Below are 24739 nucleotides of genomic sequence, written 5' to 3'. Positions count from 1 at the left end.
TCCAAATTTTACCTCCAGCCCTTTTAATTTTTTATTTGGAAACAAGGTCTTACTAAATGAATGATGGCCTCACTAAGCTGCTGAGGCTGGCTTAGAGTCTGTGATCCTCCTGTCTTAGTCTTCTAAGTACTGGTACTACAGGCTTGTAGCATCTGCCTGGCTTTCTCATTTTTTAAATTTGTGTGTGTATGTGTGTGCGTGTGTGCGTGTGTGTGTGTGCGTGTGTGCGTGTGTGTGTGTGTGTGTGTGTATAATGCATCACTATAAGCATCATGTTGATGGGGATATACATGCACACAGCACCGGGTGCCTGCCCCCCCCTTCCCTATACAGAGATTGCCATTGGTATTTTCACGTATGTATACATAGCCAATGGTAGTAATGCCTTCAATGGATCTCACTCCCCTTCCCTTAGACCACCTTCCTGGTTTTACTGAGGTTTTTCCTCCATTATGTGGATTCCCTCTGGTATCCCCATGACTCTCTAGCTTCCGCATATTAGAGAACATATATAGCCCTTCAATTTCTGTTACTGGCTGATCTCACTTAACATAATTTTCACCAGGTCCTTCCATTTTCTTGTAAATGGCATGATTTTCTTCTTCGTTATTGCCAAGTAGAATTCCATTGTGTGTATTTCCCATAACTTTATAATCTGTTCTTCTGTTGATGGATGCCTAGGTTGGTTCCATAATTTGGCTATTGCGAATTGTGCTGCACATTGTTTTTATTTTTTCTCTTCAAGGCTTGTGAAATTGCTCATCAGAATATTTTAATTAAACTTAAGAGATAATTGTAGATTTACATACAGTTACAAGAAATAATACAGAAATATTCTTTTTACACATACCCAGTTACCACCAGTAGTACCATCTTGCAAAAGTAGCAACTGGATCACAACCATTACATTTGCATTGATACTGACAAGACATAGAATATTTCTATCTCCAAAGAAATCTTTCTTGTCCCTTTTCTGAAGCCACAAATACCTTTTCCCCCTACTATGCCTCTTTCTTGTTCCCTAGCAACCACGTATTTCTATTGTACACTTCTGTGATTTCAAGATTACAATGTACTCCGTGTATAACTTTTAAGTATTGGTGTGTTTTGTTGTTGTTGTTGTTGTTATTTTCTTAATCATAATTTCCTAGAGATTTAGCCAGGTTGTTGAATGTATCAATAGTCCCATTTTATTGCTGAGTAGTATGTGGTAGTATAGGTGTACCACTGACTAATATTCACCTGTTGAGAGATGTGTGGGTAGTTTCCATTCCAGAGCTGTTACAAATAGAGTTGCTATCAACATTCATGGACGACATTCATGGACAAACTTAGATTTTTTAGTAAACCTAAGTTTTAATTTTTCTTAGATGAATCCCAAGAGTGGGATTGTTATAAATATGTTAGTTTTATAAATGAAACTGCCATTTTCCAGAGCAGCCCATAAACAGAAATATATCCTATGACTTATTTTTATATCCTTTGTATTTATAAAATTTACATTTGGAATTTCTGCTTACCACAAATGACCTTAAAGATTCTGTATCAAATGCAATTTCTAATGTTTTTGAGGCAAGGGTTTTAATGTAATTTATTTATTTTAGTACTGGGGATTGAACTCAGGGACATTCTGCCTTTGAGTTACATCTCCATCCTTTCTTAATTTTTATGGTTGAAACAACATCTTACTAAGTCACTGCGTGCTGGCCTAAAACCTGCAATCATCCTCCTACTTCGGCCTCTAAGGTTTTGGGATTACAGTTGTACATCACCATGCCCCGCTAAAGGAATAGATTTTTAGAGTTTTATTTATCTTTTTCTTGAAATGAGTCACTTTTTTTAGAAGATGAACCCAGTGGTCTACTGTTTTTATATCATAGTAGGGTTTTATTTTTCTTTACTTATTAACTCCATGTCAAAAGAACGTACACTTCCTAGTAGTTTTTAAGTTTTTAATAGTTATTCTAGCTTCCTATGAGTTTTTAAGTTTTTAATAGTTATTAATAAAATGGTACCTTATTTTTATAAGTTTAAAACCACATATGATTAATTTTGTCCCCTAATAAATAAAACTTCCTAAATGTTCAGCAAAACACATGAGAGTGAAATATTAAGTCTGTAAGTACATACAGGTTCTATTTTATTCTGATACATATTTATGCAAGTACTATGACTTTGTTGTTTTCTGTCATAATTTGTCGGTAGATGTTTTATCCACAAATATTTCTTGTACACAGGCCTTGTGATAAATTAGTATTTGTAGACTGTGGCTAGAGCACAGCCGGGACACTAACCAATGTTTTTATTTTTTACTCTTGTACATAATATCTTAACTCATTGCTCATGGCTGTCCTATTTTTCCTAAATTGTATTTTTCTTCACAACATCTGGCATTGATAGATAGATTAGTCCTATACTATTTTACTTGAATTTTTTTTCAACTCAGGTTTTTCTGCATAGTCTACTTTTCATGTGACTTTGTAGCTTTATTTTATTTTTCTTCATAGTCCTTTTGAATTCTATGATTTTACATATTACACACAGTTCAGGAATGAATGTTTTTACAGTTGCAAAAATATTTACTTGCATAAATCACTCAGAAAGGAATAATATTCTAAGGCACAGGATTCATTTTAACGTTCAAATAGGTAACAGGCATTTTATGCCACATATTGCAGGAATTCAAAAGTTAATTTTTTTTGTGTGTGTGATGAGGGGAATGAAACCAAGGTGCATTCTACTTCTGAGCTCCACCCCAGCCCTATTTTTATTCTTTATTTTGAAACATGGTCTCACTGAGTTGCAAAGGGCCTCAGTAAGTAGCTGAGGCTGGCCGTGAACCGCGATCCTCCCGTCTCACCCTCCCAAATGCTGGGATTACAATCGTGTACTACCATGCCTGGCTTCAAAAGTTAAATTTTAAAAATTAAGTGAAGAAATAAGTGCTCAGAAAACTTGGGCTTTTTTTTTTTTTATGAACAACCAGTAGTTGCCTACCTACTGCTTTTAACAAATAGGAGTAGTATATGTAATTTCTCAGGTAACCTCTGGAATAGGCTGGAATTATCAAAGAAAAGCTAGGCCTCACTAAACCTGAGGAAGCTGAACCTAAGCATATGGATTGATTTTTGTCAAGGGAGTAGAGACTTTTGTTTCTTTATTGAAAATGAGCATTGTGTACACAAGAGAACCTCAGTGAGTGCTTGAAAAGGTTCTGATTAGTTTTGTTTTATATCATGTCTTAGTCAACTCATTTTCCATTGCCATCACAAAATATTGGAAATAAGGCAATTTATAATGAAAAGAGATGTCTTAGCTCCCAGTTTGAAAGGGCCACAAACATGGCATTGGCATTAGCTTGGCTCCTGGTGAGGGCTGCATGCTGGGTCAGCTCTTGGAGGGGAAGTGGAAAGGGAAAGCCAGTGAGTCTGGAAGGATAATGTGTGTAGAGAGAGGCAGAGGGGAAGCTTGCCTGGCTTCATCCATCCCATAAGGACCAGCTTACTCCCATGATACGTAATTCATTCGCAAGAGAACCAGCCAGCCCAGTCTCTCAAGAAAGATACTGATCCATCAACCACTCACCTCCACTAAGCCTCACTTCTTAAAGGCCCTCACACCTCTCAATGTCTTTATATCAGGGACCAGAATTCAAGCACAGGAGTCTTTGAGGGCCACACCATCTTCAAGCCATACACACATATATATGAAGTAGCATTTTAGGCCAGAAAATTCCTTTTTGTGGGTGTTTGGCCTGTGCGTTGTGGTGCATTTAGCAGCTTCCCTGGCTCTCACTACACAATAGGTGCCAAAAACTCTGCCCCTGCAAGTGTTTACATTTGAAAATATCTCCAGATACTGTCCTCTGGGGACGTCTTTCCCATTGAAAACCACCACCAAACTTGAACAAAATTTGATTTGGAAAAAGGTGGCACTTCCTACAGTGAGTGAACATGAGCCTAAAAGTTTCAGTGTCTGACCCTGTTAAGTGTCAATAGATGAAGTTAATTTTAATTGTGTAATAAAAATTAAATTTGATCCCTCCGTACCATAGCTTTCACATTAACAGACGAGCTGGGTGTTGCTACCTTTCCTCTCAGAGGAGCATGTTTTTGCAAAGCTCTGTCATGATGCCATTTGTGGTAGGAAGACTGCATTCTCCGAAATTGTGATGTCGCATCCTTGGGCGAGGATCCAGGAAGAGCTGGTTGTTTAGGCTTAGATTAAGATATGATCCTTACGGAGGGCTCTCCAGGAGACAGAAAAGATCAGGTCTTTCGTGACTTCTCTGAATGAATAGTGAGTGAATCTTGTTACATGTTTTGAGCTAAAAAGTGAAAAACAAAAACAAACAAAAAAGCCATGGTAAGGACCTCCTGGTTCACCCTTCCAAATCAGATTTGAATTTTGTAGGTTTGGAACTGAAAAGGACAAGTAAAGTGAAAAGTTTTAAATTAGTGCAGGGCCATTGACCAAGATCTTTCTGGGCAGATAGCTTTCTGGTGCTCAGTAGCACATCAGAGACTCGTATTTTGTTTGATCTTCACAATGAAAATGTGACTTCAAAAGACTGAAAAAGCCCCTTATCTGGCAGAGATTAAGTGCAGCCCAGTATCTCACACAGTGAAGCAGTGATCCCAGGATGGACATTGGAAGGGTGGAGCTTGAATTTGGACAGGCAGATTTTGATGACGGAGAGAAAGCTCTGGATCATCTTTGATGTCTTCAGTTTCTGCGTCACCTGTCTATGGTCAAGTCACCAGACCTCAGTATTTCTTCTCTGAAGCATCTCTTGAATATTCTTGTCACCTCCTCACTGGATGTTGGACTCCTGAACAGCTCCTCCAGCTGAGTATCACTCTTCCAGTCCCCAGCGACTGCCACGCCAATTGCTTTAGAAATACGTTTTGTAGAATCACAGAGATCTCCTGTTCCTCCATACTAGTCTCCATTTTGTCTCTTTAACTTTATTTCCTACTTCGAGTAAAAGATTCTCATGTTCATTCTAGGATACTGATTCCCCCCTTCCCATATTCATGAATGTGCGTGCTCACCTTCTTTTCTGTGCATTAATGAGGTTTTCATTCTTACGTGGAATAAAAACATTTCTTCCTGACACCTAATCATTTCTTATTCATAGCCCTAGGTTCAGCTGAAGTACACCAACTGCACAGACCTAATCATAACTCGTTTCTTTTTTTTTTTTTTTACTTATCTCCACTTCTTTTATTCCTAATGTGCTAAATATAGGCATTAATTAATTAGTAATAATACATATTTATTTTGGCCCTAGTAATGTATGGCTTTGTTCCAGGTGATAACTGTGTGTGTGTGTGTGTGTGTGTGTGTGTATGTGTGTGTGTGTGTGTGTGTGTGTGTTCATTTTTCTACGTACATCAGCTAATTAGCAAATTCCTGGAAGACAAGTGTTTTGTGCTTTGTATATTTAATCTAGGATATTATTATTTGTAAAACAAGTGCTCAGTAGAGACTTATATTAATAACTAGCCAGACACTGACTGGATTATAATTATATTTTAAAATACAACCCCAAAAGCCTTTTGGAAACTGATAGTACCACATACAGCATCAAACTTAAAAATTCCTGGACATCAGAGAAGACAGTTGTGTTGTCTTAGATGACAAACTCAAAGTAGAAATACCTTGAAAAAAGAAAATCAAGCCACAATTTGTTTATTTATTTATTTTGTTATTGGTGCATTGTGGTCTTACATCTTAACGGAGTACAAATGGTACAGGCATATATGCATAAACCACAATTTGTAAGGGAAATGTTTTTAATTGATTTGTGATTAGTATGTAAATTATGGTGCCATTAATGTCATGTTAGATGTGAAATATGGGTCAGTTTCAACTCCTGGTATTATAAGCCAGTGAAGGTCAGCATAGTATTTGGCCGGTATCATAAAACATTTAAATATAGAACTCTAATCTTGATTTCTTTTTTATTTTTTAATCCCCAGATACCTCTTGCCACAGCATAAATGGACATTTGAAAGTGTCAGTGCTGCACTATTGCAAGCATGGAGACCTCGTCAATGCTTTCCTCGCTGAATGATGAGTGTAAATCTGACAACTACATTGAGCCCCACTACAAGGAGTGGTACAGGGTGGCCATCGACACTCTGATTGAGCACGGGTTGGAAGCATACCAAGAATTTCTTGCCAAAGAACGAGTTGCTGACTTCCTAGCTGAGGAAGAAATTAGTTATATTTTGAAAAATGTCCAAAAGGTTGTGCAAAGCACAGCACATGGTACTGAGAATTCCTGTGATGATACCTCATCCTCAGGGACTTACTGGCCCATTGAATCTGATGTGGAAGCTCCAAACCTTGATTTAGGCTGGCCATATGTGATGCCCGGACTCCTAGGGGGAACCCACATTGACCTCCTCTTCCATCCACCAAGAGCACACCTACTTACAATAAAGGAAACTATTCGGAAGATGATAAAGGAAGCGAGAAAGGTAATGCATTTCTATTTTGAGATGGAACATTTGAAACATAAAAATGTATAGAGAGCAGCCGGGCGTGGTGGCGCATGCTTGTAATCTCAGCATCTGGGAGGCTGAGACTGGAGGATCGCAGTTCGCGGACAGCCTCAGCTACATAGCGAGGCCCTCCGCAAATTAGTGAGACCCTGTTTCAAAATAGAGAATGAAAAAAGAGGGCAGGGGATGTAGCTTGGAGGTCAAATGCCCCTGAGTTCCATCCCCAGACCTGCAAAAAAAAAAAAAAAAAAAAAAAAGTACAGAGTAGTATGATGAATATGCATGTTATTAAAAGAATTTCTACATTTATGCACTATGCCTATTATTTTAGGAAATATACCTCTGGATATATAGGACAGTTATACCTCCTATATCTTGCAGATATTTGAGAACATGGCAGAGAACATCCCTGCTAAAGGTGGAGATTTCTTTTTTTTCCTAATATACCCAAGAAACTTTCTGCCCTTAAAGGCTAAGTGGTATAGACTGGGAATAAGATGATTTGATGTGTTTAAAAGTTGAAAGCACTTAAAATTTTCTTAATCTCTGGAAGAAAATATATTGTGGAGCTGGGGACATTTTCTTTGTTGTCAACTGGATTAAGTACAACAGTTCTGCTCTTGATGTGGTTTATGCTATTACATAAACCATAGTTTTATGTATCTGTTTTCTGAGTTACTTGGAAGCAGGATAAAATCGATATACTGTAATATTCTAAAGTAAGGTCCTAAGCATTTTAGGGGCTTAGTGCTCTGTATCAGATATTTATATTGACTTATAAATCTCACAAATCCTATTTTAGAATTCAAGCAGAGGTGCAAAAATACTCTTTTTTGTCAATCAATAAAAGTTAAAGAAGGTGTGTGTGCGTGGTGCGTTTGTGTGTGTGTGTGTGTGTGTGTGTGTGTGTGTTACTGGGGATGGAAACCCAGAGGCCTTTTACCTCTGAGCTACACTCTCATCCTATTTTTTTTTTTTAAATTTATTTTTGAAAGGGTCTCACTAAGTTGCAGACGGGCTCTCTAGGTAGCTGAGGCTGGCCGAGAACCTGCGATCCTCCTGTCCTAGCCTTCAAGTACTGGGATTACAAGCATGTGCCAACACACCTGGCTTAAAGAGGGTTTTTGTTTAATATACTAAGCACCATGGAAAACACTTTGGAGAATACAACAATATTTCGCAAGCCTGCCAGGTGTGATGGTACACTCCTGAAATCCCAGTACTTGAGGAGCAAAAACAGGAGGATTGCAGATTCTAGGCCAGCCTCAGCAGTTTACCAAGATCTTTAGCAATTTAGTAAGACCCTATTTTAAAATAATAAATAAATAAAATAGTACTTGCAATATTGCTCAGAGGTAAAATGCCTCTGGGTCCAACCACCAGTACCACCACACAAAAAAAGAAAAAAAAGAAAAATCTCAAACTCAACCTCGAGTTTTTAAATATTTGGATAAAAATGTATAATTTTTTTTTGTGTGTGTGTATGTAGTACTGGGGATGGAGCCCATGGGCATTCTACTCCTGAGTTACATCCCCAACTCTATTTATTTTTTTATTTTTAATTTTGAAACAGAGTCTCTCTAAATTGTGGAGGCCTCACTAAGTAGCTGAGGCTGATCTTGAACCTGCTATCTCAGACTCCCAAGTACTGGGATTACAAGCATTTGTGGTGGTGCATGGTTGTAATCCCAGTACTTAAAAATGTATGATTTTAACTCTAGAGTATCTATTTGTTACAGGTTGTAGGAACTAAACGGGACCTTCAGAGGCACACATACATGGCATTGCTTTCTCCCATGTTATTGAAACACAAATACTTGGGAACTATACCTTTATGTAGTAGAAAAATGTAAGTTCTCTTGAAATATCTGGTGACATGATAGTTCGTGAGGCAGGCAGCCAATCGTCTTAACAGTCAAGTTAGAGAGATGCAATGTTCTATGATTAATGTCAAATGCAGGCTTTGCAAAAGTAAATTGGTATATTTTTTTGTGTGTTTAGATGTTTGGAAGTCACATAACCTGACTTTATCTGTGTTAGCCACTTGAGTGGTTTTATATTAATGAGAGCACTAATTTATTCCAGTTGTTAAAAATTTTCCATGGAATCAGACATACAGGAAGTGACAGAACCTTTCATTGAGCTGGTTCAATTTTCTGAAATTAACCATGGGTATTTTTAAAACTATACTATTCTGGGTTCTGTGGAATGTATTGTATTTTCTTTTGTATTTTATAAAACAAAAAAAAATTTCAGGAATTCAGATGAGGCTTTCCAAAGGCAGAATAACACATGTTGAATGCTAGCATTTGCTGATTTCTGGTAGGTGACGTCACACACTTTTGAGCCACAGTGATACAGAATTAGGATGCACATAGGTGCATGTGAAGGTACCAGTGTCGTGGCTTGGTCATGCACATACATGGTAGCCTACAGCTGAGCTAGTTTTCTGTAGAGCTTTGCATTTCCCTGATGCAAAATAGACATGATTCAGGAGATAAATGTTTTTAGGTTAGCACTTACTGAAAATTGACCTTTAGTCATTGCCTTTTTTTTGTGTGTGTGTGGGTCTGGTGATGGAACCCAGGGGAATTTGACCTCCAAGCTACATCCCCTGCCCTGTTTTTTTTTTTTTTTATTCTTTATGTTGAAACAGGGTCTCACACTAAGTTGTGGAGGGCCTTACTAAGTAGCTGAGGCTGTCTGTGAACCTCCATCCTCTGATCTTAGCCTCCCAAATACTGGGATTACAAGTATGTGCCACCACACCCGGCTAGTCATAGCCTTTTGATATAACTTTCCTTCCTAATATGACACTATGTATTTAAGAAGTTTCTACAAGTCCTATGCTCTACCTGGTCATTGTCTCTTGAGAACTCTCGCTTGACTTATCTACAGAGGAAATTGTAGTCCCTACTGTCAAACAATGCACTATTCTGTTTCTCTTTCACAAAGTCAGAATGACATAAAATAAGAAAGATAAGTCTACCTTTTTTTGATTCATGTATACATATGTAAGTTGAACTCATAAAAAGAGAATGATTTGGTTTTATTAATTGAGTATATTTTACTTGAATGTAAATCCCAACAAGTAGCTGTTTTTGAAAGCCATGAAAATGTTCTAGTTTACCACCCAGATGGAATAAATATTCTAAGGCCAGTTGGATCTATATGCATGGGAAACTTCTTACTCAAGTATTTTGGAAGTTTCTTCATATAGCACGATGTCTATGAAAAGGTTTTTTATGTGTGTGTATGTGTGTCAGGGAATGGAGTCCTAGGGGTCGAATCCAGGAATGCTCTGCCACCGAAATACTCCCTCTCTTTATTTGCAGGGTTTCATTAAGCTATCCTGCAGTAGCCTCAAACCTGCCACCCTGTTTCAGCCTGTATATATTGGGATTGCAGCCATGTGCACCTGTTACTGATTACATAAAAAAAAAATTTTGAGGGACCAAGTACTCTGAAAAATAAATGTATTGACTAGTTTTTAAGAAGTTACCATTCTAGCCAGGCACGGTGACACACACTTGTAATGCTAGTACTTGAGAGACTGAGACAGGAGGATCACAGATTTGAGGCCAACCTTAGAAACTTAGCAAAACTCGGCAAGTTAGTGAAACTTTGTTTCAAATATAAAAAATAAAATAAAATAGGGTTATGGGGTATACTTCAGCGGTAAAATTCTCCTGTGTTCAATCCTTAGCATGGCGTGCGCGGGCGTGCGCGTGCGTGCGCGTGCACACACACACACACACACACACACACACACACACACATTTAGCCCATAACTAGATCAGATCCTGTGAAAAAATTTAAAACAAAAGCAAATATTATGAAATAAAAGCTTGTTAGAACACGTTGCTTTTTAAAGATTAAGTATGGTTTTCATGACCATCTCTTACTCAGCAGAAAGTCATGTTTTGGTTTCATTCCGCAGAGTCCCTGTTAGTCATCAGAATAAGCTTCCTGTGTTTCACCTTCTTTAGAAGATAAATTCTCTTTACTGGCAACTCAGTGGATTATAATGGCCATATAAAGGGGTGGATCTCTTTTTTTTCATCAAGTGTTTGAGTAATGTAGAGTCTAGTTGATAGAATAAAGTGCCTGGCCTCCCAAGTCCTCAGGAGAGGAGACTCTTGTGGGAGTTGGCTGTGTACAACTGGGCGGAGATGTGGGTTCACACCCAGAGAACTAAGAAGCAGCAAAGCAGATCCTTGGAACTGGGCTCAGAAAAAGAACTTAAATTTCACTAGTTTGTTTGCAGTTGAGATAAGACATTTATAAAAATAAATGCCATATTGTGAAAAAATCCTAAAATTAATGAAAATAATTTAAATGCCATCTGCTTAGAGTTCCACACAACTGAAGCCTGATCATAAGCACCAAGTAAACTTTCTAATCCATTGAGAAAGAAACTTAAAATAATAGTATATCTCGTCTGTTTTTACTAAAAAATGTTTGATTTTCTTTTTCATTGGGATTTAAACCCAGGGCCATGTGCTCTACCACTGAGCTACCTCCAGCCTTGAAATATTTTGATATTTAATTTAATGATTACACTCTTAAGTCTTTTTTAAAATTTTGATGGGGGATTACAGGGGCATTCTTCGTCTGAGCTACACTGCCAGCCTCTATTTTTAATTTTTGTTTTGAAACAGGTTGTTACTATGTTGACAAGAGTCATCACACTATATTGTTGAGGCTGGCCTCTGAGCCTTTGATCCTCCTGTCTCAGCCTCCCAAGTACTAGGATTGCAGGCATGCCCCACCATACTTTGTTTACACTCTTATTATTTCTAGCTTAAGTTATGCAGTCTCTGAATCATATCTTTTAATAAGTCTCAAAATCATATTTTTAATAAGTAGAAATATAGAAATGGTTTTGTAGCATTTTAAAGATCTACATTTTAAAAGTATGTATGCTTTTTTTTTTTTTTTTGTCCAGTTGCCACTTAAGTTGTTTAGAGGATTTTCCTTCTTTCTTTTAGGTACTTATTTAAATAAGAAGTTTTCTTTGGAAAAATCCAATTATAAATACTATATTCCATGTGCCCTAAAGGAACATATTTTAATTTACTGTCTATTTTTTTTAACCCCTTTCTATTTTTCACTTTGTGGTTGACAGCTACATTCGGGTCAGCTTTATAAAGTCTGATCGTGTCTAGCAAGAATTTCCCAGGTAATTACTTGTCTCTCAAGAAGTGTTCCCAAGATGATATATGCATACATTCCTAATTACTGTGACTCCTCTTATGAAAACATCCCCTCTAATTACATTGAAAAGTCATCTTTCATTAAAGTAATCTTTTCTCACCATTCAGTGATACATATTCACAAAGTTGTAACTTAGGATAGTTCTGAATATGTACGTGTTCAACCAGAATGCTGTTTGCATCTCTCTTTCCCAATGCTAGCCCAGCTTCTTTTGAGAGATGTGAATCTTACTCTTGTGAAATATGGAATTGAGAAGACACATTAGCAGAAGTCTAGTGAGAACCAGGGCAGAACAGTACCTGAGGTGCTGTGCACCCATCACTGGGGTTCAGGTCTTGGTTCCTCCCTGACTCACTGTTCTTAGGTGTGTCTGTTTGGCCTGGGGAGTTATTAGTAATAGAGAACAACGTTAACTCTCTAGTTGGCCCCGTAGATGCAAAAGCGAAGGTGATGGGGCTCTTCCTGGAAGTCAGTTGGGCTGGTGTCATGAAATTAGCCCTGAACTAGTAGGGTCATCAAGGCAACAGTAACTAGTGGCACTGACCACGTCATTGAGCTTTTCCAGGTGTCTTCGTTCTTTTAATCAAAGATGAAGCCGGCAGCCAGGCGTGGTGGTGCAGGCCTGCAATCCCAGTCTTTGGGAGGCTGAGACAGGAGGATTGTAGGTTTGAGGATAGCCTCAGCAGCTTAGTGAGACCTTGTTTTAAAGATAAAAAGGGCTGAGAGTGTTGCTTGGAGGTAGAAAGCATCTGAGTTCAATCCTCAGTACTACACACAAAAGAAGAAACAAAACCATTTTGTGTTTTCTAAAATCTAGTATTCCTATCCAAATCTCTAGCTGTGCTTAAAATAATGTGAGACTCCTTGTGAGTCAGTCCTTAATCTGAATGATTTTCCTCCTGACATGATGTTACTTCTGTCTGCACGCCTCAAGTCCTGCCTTACTAAGTAACATTTATGTGTCTATCAGTGGCTTAGAATCATCTCTTTTTCATGCTTTCAGTTTTTATTAAGAATTTCCCCTCTGCCCCGTCCCTATTCCAACTCTTACGGTGAGTCCTCTCATTCTTTGAATTCAAGTCAAAATTTGGTCCTTTCAAGAAATATGTTTTTCTTAGTCAGACTTAATGATATCACTATCGTGTGGCATTAAATTGAACATGTTTTTTTCTGAATAAAGTTCATTATGTATTAATACATATTTATAATATTTGTGTGTGTGTGTGTGTGTGTGTGTGTGTGTGTGTGTGAGAGAGAGAGAGAGAGAGAGAGAGAGAGAGAGAGAGAGAGAGAGAGAGAAAAGAAGTAGCCAGAGGATAGGAAGAGAAAAAGGAGAAGACAGAGGTAGGGAAATGAGATTAGGGAGAGAGGGAGAGAGAGAAAGAGAGAGAGATTTTCTTACAGTTGTACTGACTTCAATGTACCCAGTACTGTTCTCTCCATATGGAATGATCCTTCCGTTGCAAACTCCTGAGCTCTAGGGAGGAAACAGGTCCCCCATTCTCAGTTCATTCATTCCCTGCTGCTGCTGTCACCAGTAGCCCCGAGGATATTAAGTGCAATAATTTTGAAGTAGCTAATGAAGAGAGAGGATAGAAGAAAGAAGATGTTTTAGGGAACATTTTCACTTTATTACTTGACTTGATATCTTTTATGAGGAAAAAGGTATTCATCCTCTCTCTCATTCTCTCTCCTGGGTATTGAACCCAGTGACATTCTACCTGTGAGCCACACGCTCAATCCTATTTTTATTCTTTATTTTGAAACAAGGTCTCAGAGTTGTGGAGGGCCTAAGTAGCTGAGGCTGGCTGCAAACCAAGATCCTCCTGTCTCAGCCTCCCAAGTACTTGGGTTACAAGCATGCCACCATGCCTGGTTCCAAATAATGCACTTTTTAAAAGAGGCCTCATGTTTCAGTACTCAAGCTCAGAATCTTGGAGTCAGCTTAAAGCCTATGGAAACATGGAAACACTAGTATCCTTGGAAGAACTGAATGACATGGCTGACTTTTAAACATGACGCCTACCATCTTCTTTGCATCCTCCATGATTCTAAGAGTCCCTTTTCTCCTCCTCCTATTTCTTTTCTTTCTTCCTCATTCATTCATTCATTCATTCATCTTGGTACTGGGGATTGAACCCAGGGACATTCTACCTCTAATCTTTAACCCCAGCCCCATTTATTTTTATTTTGACATAGAAACTCTCTAGGTTGATAAGAGCGGGTGACCTCCAATCTGTGATCCTCTTACCTCAACCTCCCAAATCCTGAGATTACAGGTGTGTGCCACCATGTCCAGCTCTTTCTTATATTTTGACCACATTATTCATTAATTTTATAAAATAAAAATCCATCAGCTTATTTTTTTGCATTGCTGATTTGGCATTTTTTGAAATGAGAACAACCCTGACCAAGTTCAATATTTAATAAGGCAGTGTCTTACTGGGAGTAGCAGCTAGGATTATTAGCTGTTTGTACCATGAAGATTCCTGAAAAGGTATAAGCACATGTCTGAAGTATCGTAGTGGTTATATGCAGTAAGTAGATTAGTTGCAGGCCAACATGGTATTTTCCAAGTGTTATTGCTTAGAAGTTTCAAACTGGGAAAATAATTGATTCAACCTAAGTATACTTGAAAATAAGACCTATTGTGAAGGCAGTTTAGATATAAGTATTTTAGCTGGGCGTGGTGGCGCACGCTTGTAATCCCAGCTTTTGGGAGGCTGAGACCGGAGGATCGCGGTTCGCGGACAGCCTCAGCTACTTAGCGAGGCCCTCTGCAACTCAGTGAGACCCGGTTTCAAAATAAAGAATAAAAAATAGGGCAGGGGGTGTAGCTCGGAGGTCAAATGCCCCTGGTTTCCAATCCCAGAACCACACACACACACACACACACACACACACACACAAAGATATAAGTATTTTATATTCAGAATGGATGAAGAGACAGCTTCCTAAAAAAGTGGCATTAAAAAAAATGCTAAAACATACTTTTTAATCTAAATATTTGCAGATCTGAAAATTCTGTTGGAAAACTAACAGAGAGAGTAGTGTCTTCTACAGAGCAGGAGAAAAAAATTATCTAGAATTTTTAAAGTGGTAAAATTTACTGGGTTTTTAAATAAAAATATGCAAGGATTATATACTTATGAAAAAGAATAAGAGTTTGTCAATTCTGATATTCCTATTCATTATAGATAGGCATTCTTACTGTCAAAATTTCTCTTAAGTAACCCTCTTCCATAAAGTATTATTACTTACTGAATATTTCTGGTACAGTTCAAAGGGCTATAAAGAATATTACTTATAGTCTGACCTAATTAATCCTCTTACCTTAGAAAAATTCTGCTTCAGTAATAGTAGTTCTATTTTCTGCTTTGTTGAAACAAAATTTTTGAAAGGTATGAAAAAATGAAAATAAAATGGTATAAGATCTTTACCTTGACTGTACATCAAAATCATCAGTCACTTCTGAGTTTTGGATGTTTTATCAGGCAGCACATTATTAAGTAAAATCTAAAGATCCTCCCTGGCTTTTATTTTTAATAGATTGTCATTTAAAAATGGCAACATGAAAGACTTTACATTATTTGCATGTGACAATAAATTTCAGAGATACTTTTCCTTATTATCATTAACTCACAGCTCTATTAATACTTGGAAAAACAATTTAACATTTGAATCAATTATTTAAGAGTGTGTTTGATTTACCTGATTAAGGAAGGGGAATGTTTTTTTTTAAGATCATTTTTCTTCTCTATTATTCTTTGTTTTTTGAAATCTCTTTTCTTCAAAATAAACTATGAGAAACGATTCCTGTGGAGCCTGCACATCGTGCATGCAGTCTTTCTATTGAACTCTGAGGGACTGTTATTAACCATAATACAAAATGTAGCGCTATGGATTATGGGGCCTCTAAAGCAGAATACCTATTTTTTATGATTACTTAACATTTGCTCATTTTCTTTCCTGTCACAGGCTTAAAAAAAAAAACAACCACATAGTTACTTATTAAAATGTGTCATATTTTTTGATAACACCCATAGAGTAGTTTGTTGGAATGGCAAAGCTGATTGTCATCCTAACACTTTATCATAAAATTTTGCTGAGGTGTCTTAATGCCTAAACAATACCTAAATTCTATAGAGATGGAATTTAGCCGTTTTACAAACCAAGGTGCTTTCAGGGCTAAGCCAGAAGGAAAAGATGCCAAGGGGACTATGGCAGGAATTGCTACACCAGGGAGTAAGGTACCATGGGCAGAAGGGGATAACTTGACCTGAGTCTAGGAATTCTAGTTGAAAGATTATAGAGATGATAAGCTTAGGACCTCTGTTACACTCAGAGGCATTTTATCAAAAGTTAACTTTCGTGAGAACTTTCCTCTACTGGTCTGTCCTCTCCATAAAATTTCAGTAAAGAGATTTGCTCTGAAAGTCTTGTTGAGCTGGTGAGTGTTGTAACACCAGACTGACATTTTGCATTTAAAGGATTTGCCTGCTCTTTTAGAGTTGCTACAAAGTTATCCTGCGGTGTGTGTGTTTATAGAAATGACTGGACTCTTACAACTAGTCACTCTTCAAATGATCCTGAAAAGAGTGTGTGTATTCTTCCTCCAAGCTACACCTCTAGACCCTCCTTTTTTATTTTTTATTTTTTTTGCCATGCTGGAGATTGAACCCAGAAGCATTTTACCTCTGAGCAACACCCTCAGCCCTATTTTTTAGTCTTTATTTTGGAACAGGGTCTCACCGAGTTTCAAAGGGCCTCACTAAGTAGCTGAAGCTGTCCGAGAACCATGATCCTCCTGTCTCAGCCTCCCAAATACTGAGATTACAAGTGTGTGCCACCACGCCCAGCTCCCTTCTTCATTTTAATTTTGAAATAGTGTCTTGTTAGTTTGCCGAGAGTCTCACTGAATTGGTGAGGCTGGTCTTGAACCTGTAATCCTCTTGTTTCTGTCTCCCAAGTACTGTGATAACTGGCATGTACCACCACATCCATTGGTCTGGCATCTGATTTTGAGTTAATGGACTTACCTTGTGTGATCTAACAGTAGTAGATAATACTTAATGAGCACTGAGCTAATTAAGCCCTCCACATGCATTACCTGAAATTGACCTTCATAGCAACTCTATGAAATCAACACTTTTATCAAACACATTTTTCTAGCAAGTAGCTTGCTTTCTCCTGATAGTCAGTGGTAGTAGGGCAGAGTGAAACCAAAATGAAAAGGGACAGTGAGCACGCATTCCTAAATGGAGCTGTCAGAAGACCTGGTTGAGAATGCCTTGCACTGAGGCAGCTGGGGACACACACGTGTTAGCTGTGATTTCTATGTGGACCAGTTCAAGGGTTTCCTGGGGTTTTATTATAAGTCAACTGGAACTGACCTGGAACTGAGGTTATGATAAGTAGATGAGGTCAGGGCTAGAATGCAGACAAGATCAGGAGGTGCTGGAAGGAAATGGGTTTTTTGGGTTTCACTATAGGGGGGACTTGAAGAGGGGAGGGAAGGAGAGCTAGAGAGAATGAAGTTGTCCTGCGACTTCCACTGGGTTCACCTTTGAAAGAGACCAGTCTTTGGCCAGACTTAACAGCTTAAAGGAATGACAGAACATTCATTTATTCAGCACGTATTTACTTAGTGCCCACTGTATAGTAGGTACAGTTCTAGGTTGTAGGAATACCTCAGAGGAAAAAAACTATCAAAACAGCTCTCAGATGGAGCCTACGTAGAAATAAGGAAAGATCAATAATGAACATGATAACTGGAGAGTGCCCTGGAGAAAAACCAGACTCAACTGTCACTGGGTAAGGGCAACTGAGAAACATGGTAAGGGCTAAATTGTGATTTTTTTAAACAGGTGCTCAGAGTAGGCCTTAAAAAGTCACATTTTCAGCAAAGATTAGAAGAAAGAGAAAATGAGCCGTGTGTGTGGGCAGAACAGATAAAACATAAGGGGAAGCTTCATGGCAAAAACACAGACTCTTGTTTGTTAGAGGAGGAGCAAAGAAGCCAGTTGGTGGGTCCAACAGAGTGAAGGGGAAATCAGTAGAAGATGAGTTGAGATAAATAACAGGCCAGGCCGTGGAGGCCTCATAGACCATTCTAAGAGCTTTTCTTTTGCCCCGTGGAAACTGGGGATCTGCTGGACAATATTGGGTAAAAGAGAGGCATGATTATTTTCAAATAGGCTGTATTTTAAAAGGATGTTTCTGGCTGTGGTGTTGAAAATTGATTGTAAAGGCATAAATAAAAGCATATGATAGGTTAGTCATAAAACTCAGGTTTGGGATGATAGTGTTACAGATAATAAGGATGGTGTCAGCGAAGAATATATTTTTGGATATATCTTGATGGTAGTGAAATGTGGGATATGAAGTAAGTTTAAGAATACAAGATATCAGAGCAAGGCATGGTCGCACATGCCTGTAATCTCAATATTTGGGAGGCTGAGAGAGGAGGATTGCAGGCTCAAGGCCAACCTCACTCACTTAGCAAGACCCTCACAACTTAATGAGACCCTGTTTTAAAATTAAAAATATTAAATAGGGCTAAGGGTGTATCTTGGAGGTAGAATGCCCTTGGCTTCAATTTCCAGTACCATAAAAAAAAAAAAAAAAAATGAACACAAGATGACTCCAACATTTTTGTCAGGTACAGTTGGGATGATGTCATTGCCATTTGAGGTTGGCCTTAAAGACCTCACAGAGTGGTAGGAAGAAGGCAAGGGGCTGAGTTCTAGGGTCCTTCAAGTTATTATTTTAGCCTGGGGGTCCTTGATCTAGAACCTCAGGCTCTGAGACCTGGTCTGCAGAAACACAGGGGTGCATAGATTGTGGTACACATTAGAATCCAGCGCGACAGGGCTTAAGGATTAGTGCTGACTGCAGGTGCTAGGGAGAGACAGAGCTGGAAGAAGCTTGCCCAAGATTTTGATGCGAAGGAGTAGGTCAACAAAGAGTGTGTGATAAGAACAAGACTGACTAGCTGCTGAACAAGGATCTGATAAAACAGATCATGTGCCCTGCTGAGAAACAAGAACTCCCAACACATAGGGTTTTCAAACAAACAAAACCTCTATATTGGATCAGGGGAGTGAACTACATAAAATAAGAAACTGGGAATGTTTCATATAGGAGGTATTTTTTTTTGTGTGTGGGGGGGGTCTGGGGATGGAACCCAGGGACATTCGACCTCCAAGCTACACCCCCTGCCCTATTTTTATTTTTTTATTTTGAAACAGGGCCTCACTAAGTTTCGGAGACTGTCCGTGAACCTCGATCCTCTGGTCTCAGCCTCCCGAATGCTGGGATTACAAGCGTGCGCCACCAAGCCCGGCTGGAGGTAATTTTTTTTTTTTTTTAATATTCGATTTGGAATGTTTTAAAATTAGTTTTTGGTTATTTTTTATTTTATGATGCTGGGGGTTGAACCCAGGGCCTCATATTGGATAAATATTGGAAAGTAGGAGCTACATGGTGTTGAGCTTGGCATTTTAGACCCCAGGGAACGTGGAAGTAAAATTAACTGGGGAAAAAAGAAAAGGGGAAGGGTTACTGAGAGGTCAATCTAAAACACTATTTCTGTACAAAAGTAATCAACTATAGACACATACTTTAATTCAACATACGCTTGCTGAGTTCCTGCTCTTATGCAAGACATTTTGTTAGATCATACAAATTGGAAAAGAAATACTTGAAGTGGTTCAGAGCCTGACATTAATATGGTAAAAAAAAAAAAAAGTCATGGAAGATACATAAGTGAAATGCTGTGGGGGTTTCAGCATCAGCCAACTGACCTATATGTTTTTAAGGGTCAGGATATTTTTTGTCCTTTTAATCACTAGGTATCAAGGATTACAGAGACACTTTCTGAAAACTCAGAGTAGGAAAGTTATTACATAGATGGAATAACTTCAGAAGTTATTGGTAAGCATACTAGTATGAAAAATGCACACATCTAAGGTTTGTTTTCTTATTATCAGAGTACATGTGTTTCTTTTGGAAGACATAGAAAAGTACAGGAAGCATTCATGAAATATAATGCAATCCTAGACTCTGAGTAGAGCTAACGACTGCTGCTAGTGTCAGACATTGTCTTCTTTATTAGCTAAAGACAAATGGAAGAGTGTGTGTACGAGCACGTGTGTGCCTGTATGAGAATGCTTTATATGAACCACTGAAAAAGAATGTGAAGATGTAGTATGCATGGAATATATGCCCATGGTATAGAATGTAAAAATTGCCTCCTGCCTTTTTTTTCATTTGTGATTTTTCCCATAATTAAACAATTGGTTTCCTGTACTGAAATATGATGACATATCAGGAGGAGGTTGTGGGAGCTGCCTTCTCCAGGTCAGACAGTAAAGGGAGGTTCCCTGTTCTGTAGGGAATTTAAAAACAAAACAATAATATGACCGACCAGGAGGCTATCTGCTTTTTATGGCCGCACATGCTGGGAATGGTAAATATCATCAGAGGTAAGGATACTCCCCTTCTTACTGTGACCTCCACCCAACTCTTACTCATCTCCGTGCCTATGGGTATATACCTGTGCTGATGTGCTGAGTGCATTGCAGCAGGATTCCCTTAGAAATGAAGAAATAAATATTGCTACTAAAATAATTATTGCCACAAAATGATCAGTTGACTTTTGAAATTTTAAAAGCAGAAAAATATAGGGAATCTACATCTTCTAAAACTTTCCCTTAGGCTCTTTTAGTTTATCATTAATAATCACATTTTGATTTTTTTCCCTGTGAATGCAAACACAGGAAATATTTTAAGCAAGTCCATAAATGGGAGAGACAACAGTTTTGCCATTTGGTTAAATACCAATCCAATACATAATACAAAAATCCATAATCCTGAAAAGAACCAGTGTCTGAGTCATACACATATTTAAGCTGCCTCAAGTTCTAGAGCAATTACTGAAAACAAAATAAAAATACAAACAAATAAAAAAACTCTATGGTTTGCCTTCTTACAAATGGGCAGAGAGAAACTAACAAAGGTCCAAAAGTCCAGAGTCACCCAACCAATCAGTAATCTAAGGACTGATAGTATTCAGGCCTCTGGACTTTTCAAAGAATTTATTATATCATGTTGCTTTCCCTTCAGAGGTAAAAACAAACAAACCAACAAACAAAAACACAGAAGAGCTAAGTAATTGATTTTGGGTTTTAGAAGTAGAAAAAGGCAAGTTTGGAATCTGAGCTTGGACATTTCTTTGCTGTGGTGCATTATGTCTGATAGACCACTCAAGGATGGCTCTTGGCCAACCAACTGAATTTTAACAACCACATGCAAGTACATTTGATTTCTGGTTATCTGAGAGAGATATAGATTGCAAGCGTCACTCAGGAGATTGATGAGGAAGCCTTAACCTTTGTGCTTTTATCCCCTTCACTCTTTTCTCTTGGGTTTTTTCTTTGTTTACTTTTGTTTTTCTATTGGTGTTTTCATTTGTTTTTGGCTTTTCTCTTGGTGTGGTGAGTTGGTCAGTCCTCTAACATGCCTGGGAAGATTAGAGTGAATGCTAGATATTTAGTGTGAAAGGCATGGGGAATTTAGAGAGGACTTACTTTTCTTTGGGTTGGCAGGTAGAGTTAGCATACATCACCTTCTCTAGACAGGACCGAGGTTTTACCAAGACTGAGATTAACTCTTTGATAGTGGATTTTATCTAGTTTTCACTTATTCAATGTGTACATAATCTTTCTGGGGTCTTATGAAGCATTGATTGGGGCCCTTCTTTCTGGAAAGAATCTAAAGTCCTATTTTTATCTTTCCAGTGTGATTATCAGAAGCTTTCTTAAAGCCAGGCATGGTGACCCATGCCTATGATCTTAGTATTTGGGAGACTAAGAAAGGAAAATCTAACCCATATTGGAGGGCAGCCTCAGCAACTTAGTGAGACTCTTAGCAACTTAGGAAAACCATGTTTCCAAACAAACACATAAGTGAACTTAAATAATTAAAAGGGCTGGGTGGGTAGCTGGGCGTTAGAATGTCCCTGAGTTGTTCATTTCCTGGTAACACACATACCACAACACACACACACACACACACACACACACACACACACACACGGCTTTCTTAAACTTTTTATCCACTTGATTTCCCTCTGAATTCTTACTCTTTTTTCTTATTGAGCAATTTATGATTTGGCTAATAACTTAAGGGAAAAACTATAGATTCTTGGGTTTCCTTAATTTTGATTCCTCTTTCTCTGTGACTAAGGATCTTCAAGTCCTTTCTTCTTGGTCATTATCCCTTGGTGATTGATAATATACTCCTAACCACAGCTTATTGTGGCTTCAGAGGTTTGCTCTGGGAATTAGCAAATGTGGAATCATGTGAGCTGAAAGAGGGGCAGAAAAAATGGGGCCATATCTGTGATGTTGAGTCCACAATTATGACTCCGTTTATTTTATTTTTAAAAGTTTCCTGACATTATCATTGTTTTCATTGGGAGAGATGGTAGAGTATAAGCTATCATAATCTGAGGCAGGAGATCTTTTCATTTTATTTTGAATGCATTGATATATAATACAAAATCCAAATATGGATTTAAAAATTATACATATCTTAAATATGTATTAAATCAAATATAAAATACAAAGAGGCAATAAACTACCCACATTGAAAGTTTATAAAAAATTTATTTCTAATACTTTAATATAGCTATTGCTCAGTTAAGGGCTACTTTTATTTTAAGCCTCTCCGACAGTTTTTATGGACAGAAACCATCTTGTAATTCATTTTCGTATGTGTGTATGTTTTGCTTTACCAACATTTCTCCATGCAGAGCAAATCATAGAACTTACTATGCAAATACTGTGCATCTAAGCTACATATGATAAGTCACTGGATTTAAAACAATACTAATTAAAACAATATACATACAGGGCTTTGTGCATGTCTAGATAATCATTGTAAGAATGAATGTGCATTTAGATTTATGAATTTTTATGCACATTGTGTATCAGGGACTTAGAATTTTAAACCTCTAATAATTACTTTGTGTATATTTTTAAATGGCATTATAAGTATCACACATCTATGTATAATTCAGTAGTACAGTTTTTGACACATTATAAATTACCTTCTATCAACTTATATTAAATTTATTGTTTTTGTACTAAGAATGGAACTCACAAGCATTTAATCTTTGAGATACAGCCTCAGCTGTTTTGTTTGTTTGTTTCTTGAAACAGGGTCTTGCTTAGTTGCTGAGTGTCCTGCTAGCTTGCTGAGGCTATCCTTGAACCTGCAAGCCTCCTGTATGAGCCTCTCGAGTACTGATATTACAGGTGTGCCACTACACCTGGCATTAAACTTAACTTGGGGGGGTACTGGGAAGGGAACACAGGGGCATTATACCTCTAAGCTACACCCCCATTCCTACTTTTTTATTTTTTATTTTTTGAAACAGAGTCTCACTGAGTTGCAAAGGGCCTCACTAAGTACCTGAGGCTGTCTGTGAACCAGGATCCTCCTGTCTCAGCCTCCCAAATGCTGGCATTACAAGCATACGCCACCATGCCTGGCTCTAAACTTAATTTTTAACACAAAAGTATTCAGTGCTGGGGCCAAATGTGATGGTGAGATGGTGTACACCTGAAATTCCCATGCTTGGGAGGCAGAGACAAGAGCATCTAGGGTTCCAAGCCAGGTTCAGCAATTTAGTGAGGCTCTTTCTCATCAATCTAGTGAGAGCCTGTTTCAAAATAAAAAGTAAAATAGCCTGAGGATGTAGCTTGGAGGTAGAATACCTCTGAGTTCAATACATAGCACCACAAAACAAATGAATAAAAAAATTCAATGCCGAGCTGGGCATGGTGGCATATGCTTGTAATCCCAGCATATGAGAGGCTGAGACAGGAGTATCGCTGTTTTCGGACAGCCTCAGCTACTTAGTGAAGGCCTTTGCAACTCAGTGAGACCCTGTTTCAAAATAAAAAACAAAAATATAGGGCTTGGGGTGTAGTTCGGTGGTAGAATGCCCCTGGGTTCAATCCCCAGTACTGTGGAAAAAAAAAATATATATATATATATATTCAATGCCATAATCTTTTAAAATTAAGATGAAAAATGAACTGTCATAAATGAAGCCAAATGCAAGAATGTTAAAGGATTATACTCATTATGGTTATTTTAGAAAATAATTTCATTCTAAACAGATTTGGGAACGTGTTATAAAGTGTTATAAAGTATTTTATAGTGTGTATTCATTTAATCTTTTTTTCAAAATAATTTATCATATTGAAACAATAAAGATGTTCCTTGAGTCAAGAACATTAATGTCTTTTTGTAAGACACATTTTCAGATGGTTGATATCAGTTGTTAATAACCTCATTTGAAAAACCATGCAGCTCCATTCTTCAAATAAAATATTAGCTGCTCTGCTGCCTTTTTATATTTTTGCAAAAGTAGAGACATTTGTATTCAATCAGTGGAGTTTTTAGGGTTTATTTACATAGTTTCACAACAGCAAGATCCCTGGAGCTCAAAGTCACAGATTTCCCAGGGCTTAGTTTCATGTTAATGCATATGTCCACACTATTTTATTTTGGGGGGTGAGATCAAAGAAACTCAGAGCCCAAATAATTATTTAAAAATAACACTGTGGAAAATGTGACCCAAAGAATACCTGCATCAGTTCCACATGCAAAGATTCTCCCTTCAACTCTAGAAACAGAAGATGCCCAGTGGTTTTCCTGGTTATTGAAGAAATTTCTAAGAAGCAGAAACAGTGATGGGAAGTTTAAAAGTTATGTGTTTATAGCCAGGTGCAGGGGCAGGCATACTTCTTTAATCCCAGTACTTGGGAGGCTGAGATAGAAGGATTGAAATTCTGAGGCTAGCATGTGGTCACTTAGCCAGACCTTGTTTCAAACTAAGAAATGAAATAGGGCTAGGATGTAGATCAGAGTTAGAACATGCCTCGGTTTATCATGTGGTGGAATATAAGAAACAAACCTTCTTAATCTTCTTTCCT

The 24739-nt window shown here is 37.9% G+C and overlaps 1 protein-coding gene across 1 annotated transcript in view; it reads left to right on the top strand.

The window, feature by feature from the left end:
* Positions 1-6044: 6044 nt before the first annotated feature.
* FAM83B (family with sequence similarity 83 member B) overlaps positions 6045-24739 on the top strand; it is a gene marked incomplete at both ends in the record, with an annotated part of 66416 nt that continues 47721 nt past the window's right edge. Inside the window, one exon of the mRNA XM_080700182.1 lies at positions 6045-6488. Within this exon, the coding sequence (XP_080556308.1) occupies positions 6045-6488 (444 nt within the window). The remainder of the gene's footprint in view (positions 6489-24739) is intronic.

This window comes from Muscardinus avellanarius, assembly GCF_963383645.1.
Source record: "Muscardinus avellanarius genome assembly, chromosome: 8".
Taxonomy (NCBI): domain Eukaryota; kingdom Metazoa; phylum Chordata; class Mammalia; order Rodentia; family Gliridae; genus Muscardinus; species Muscardinus avellanarius.
This window is presented reverse-complemented; position numbering and strand designations above follow the sequence as displayed.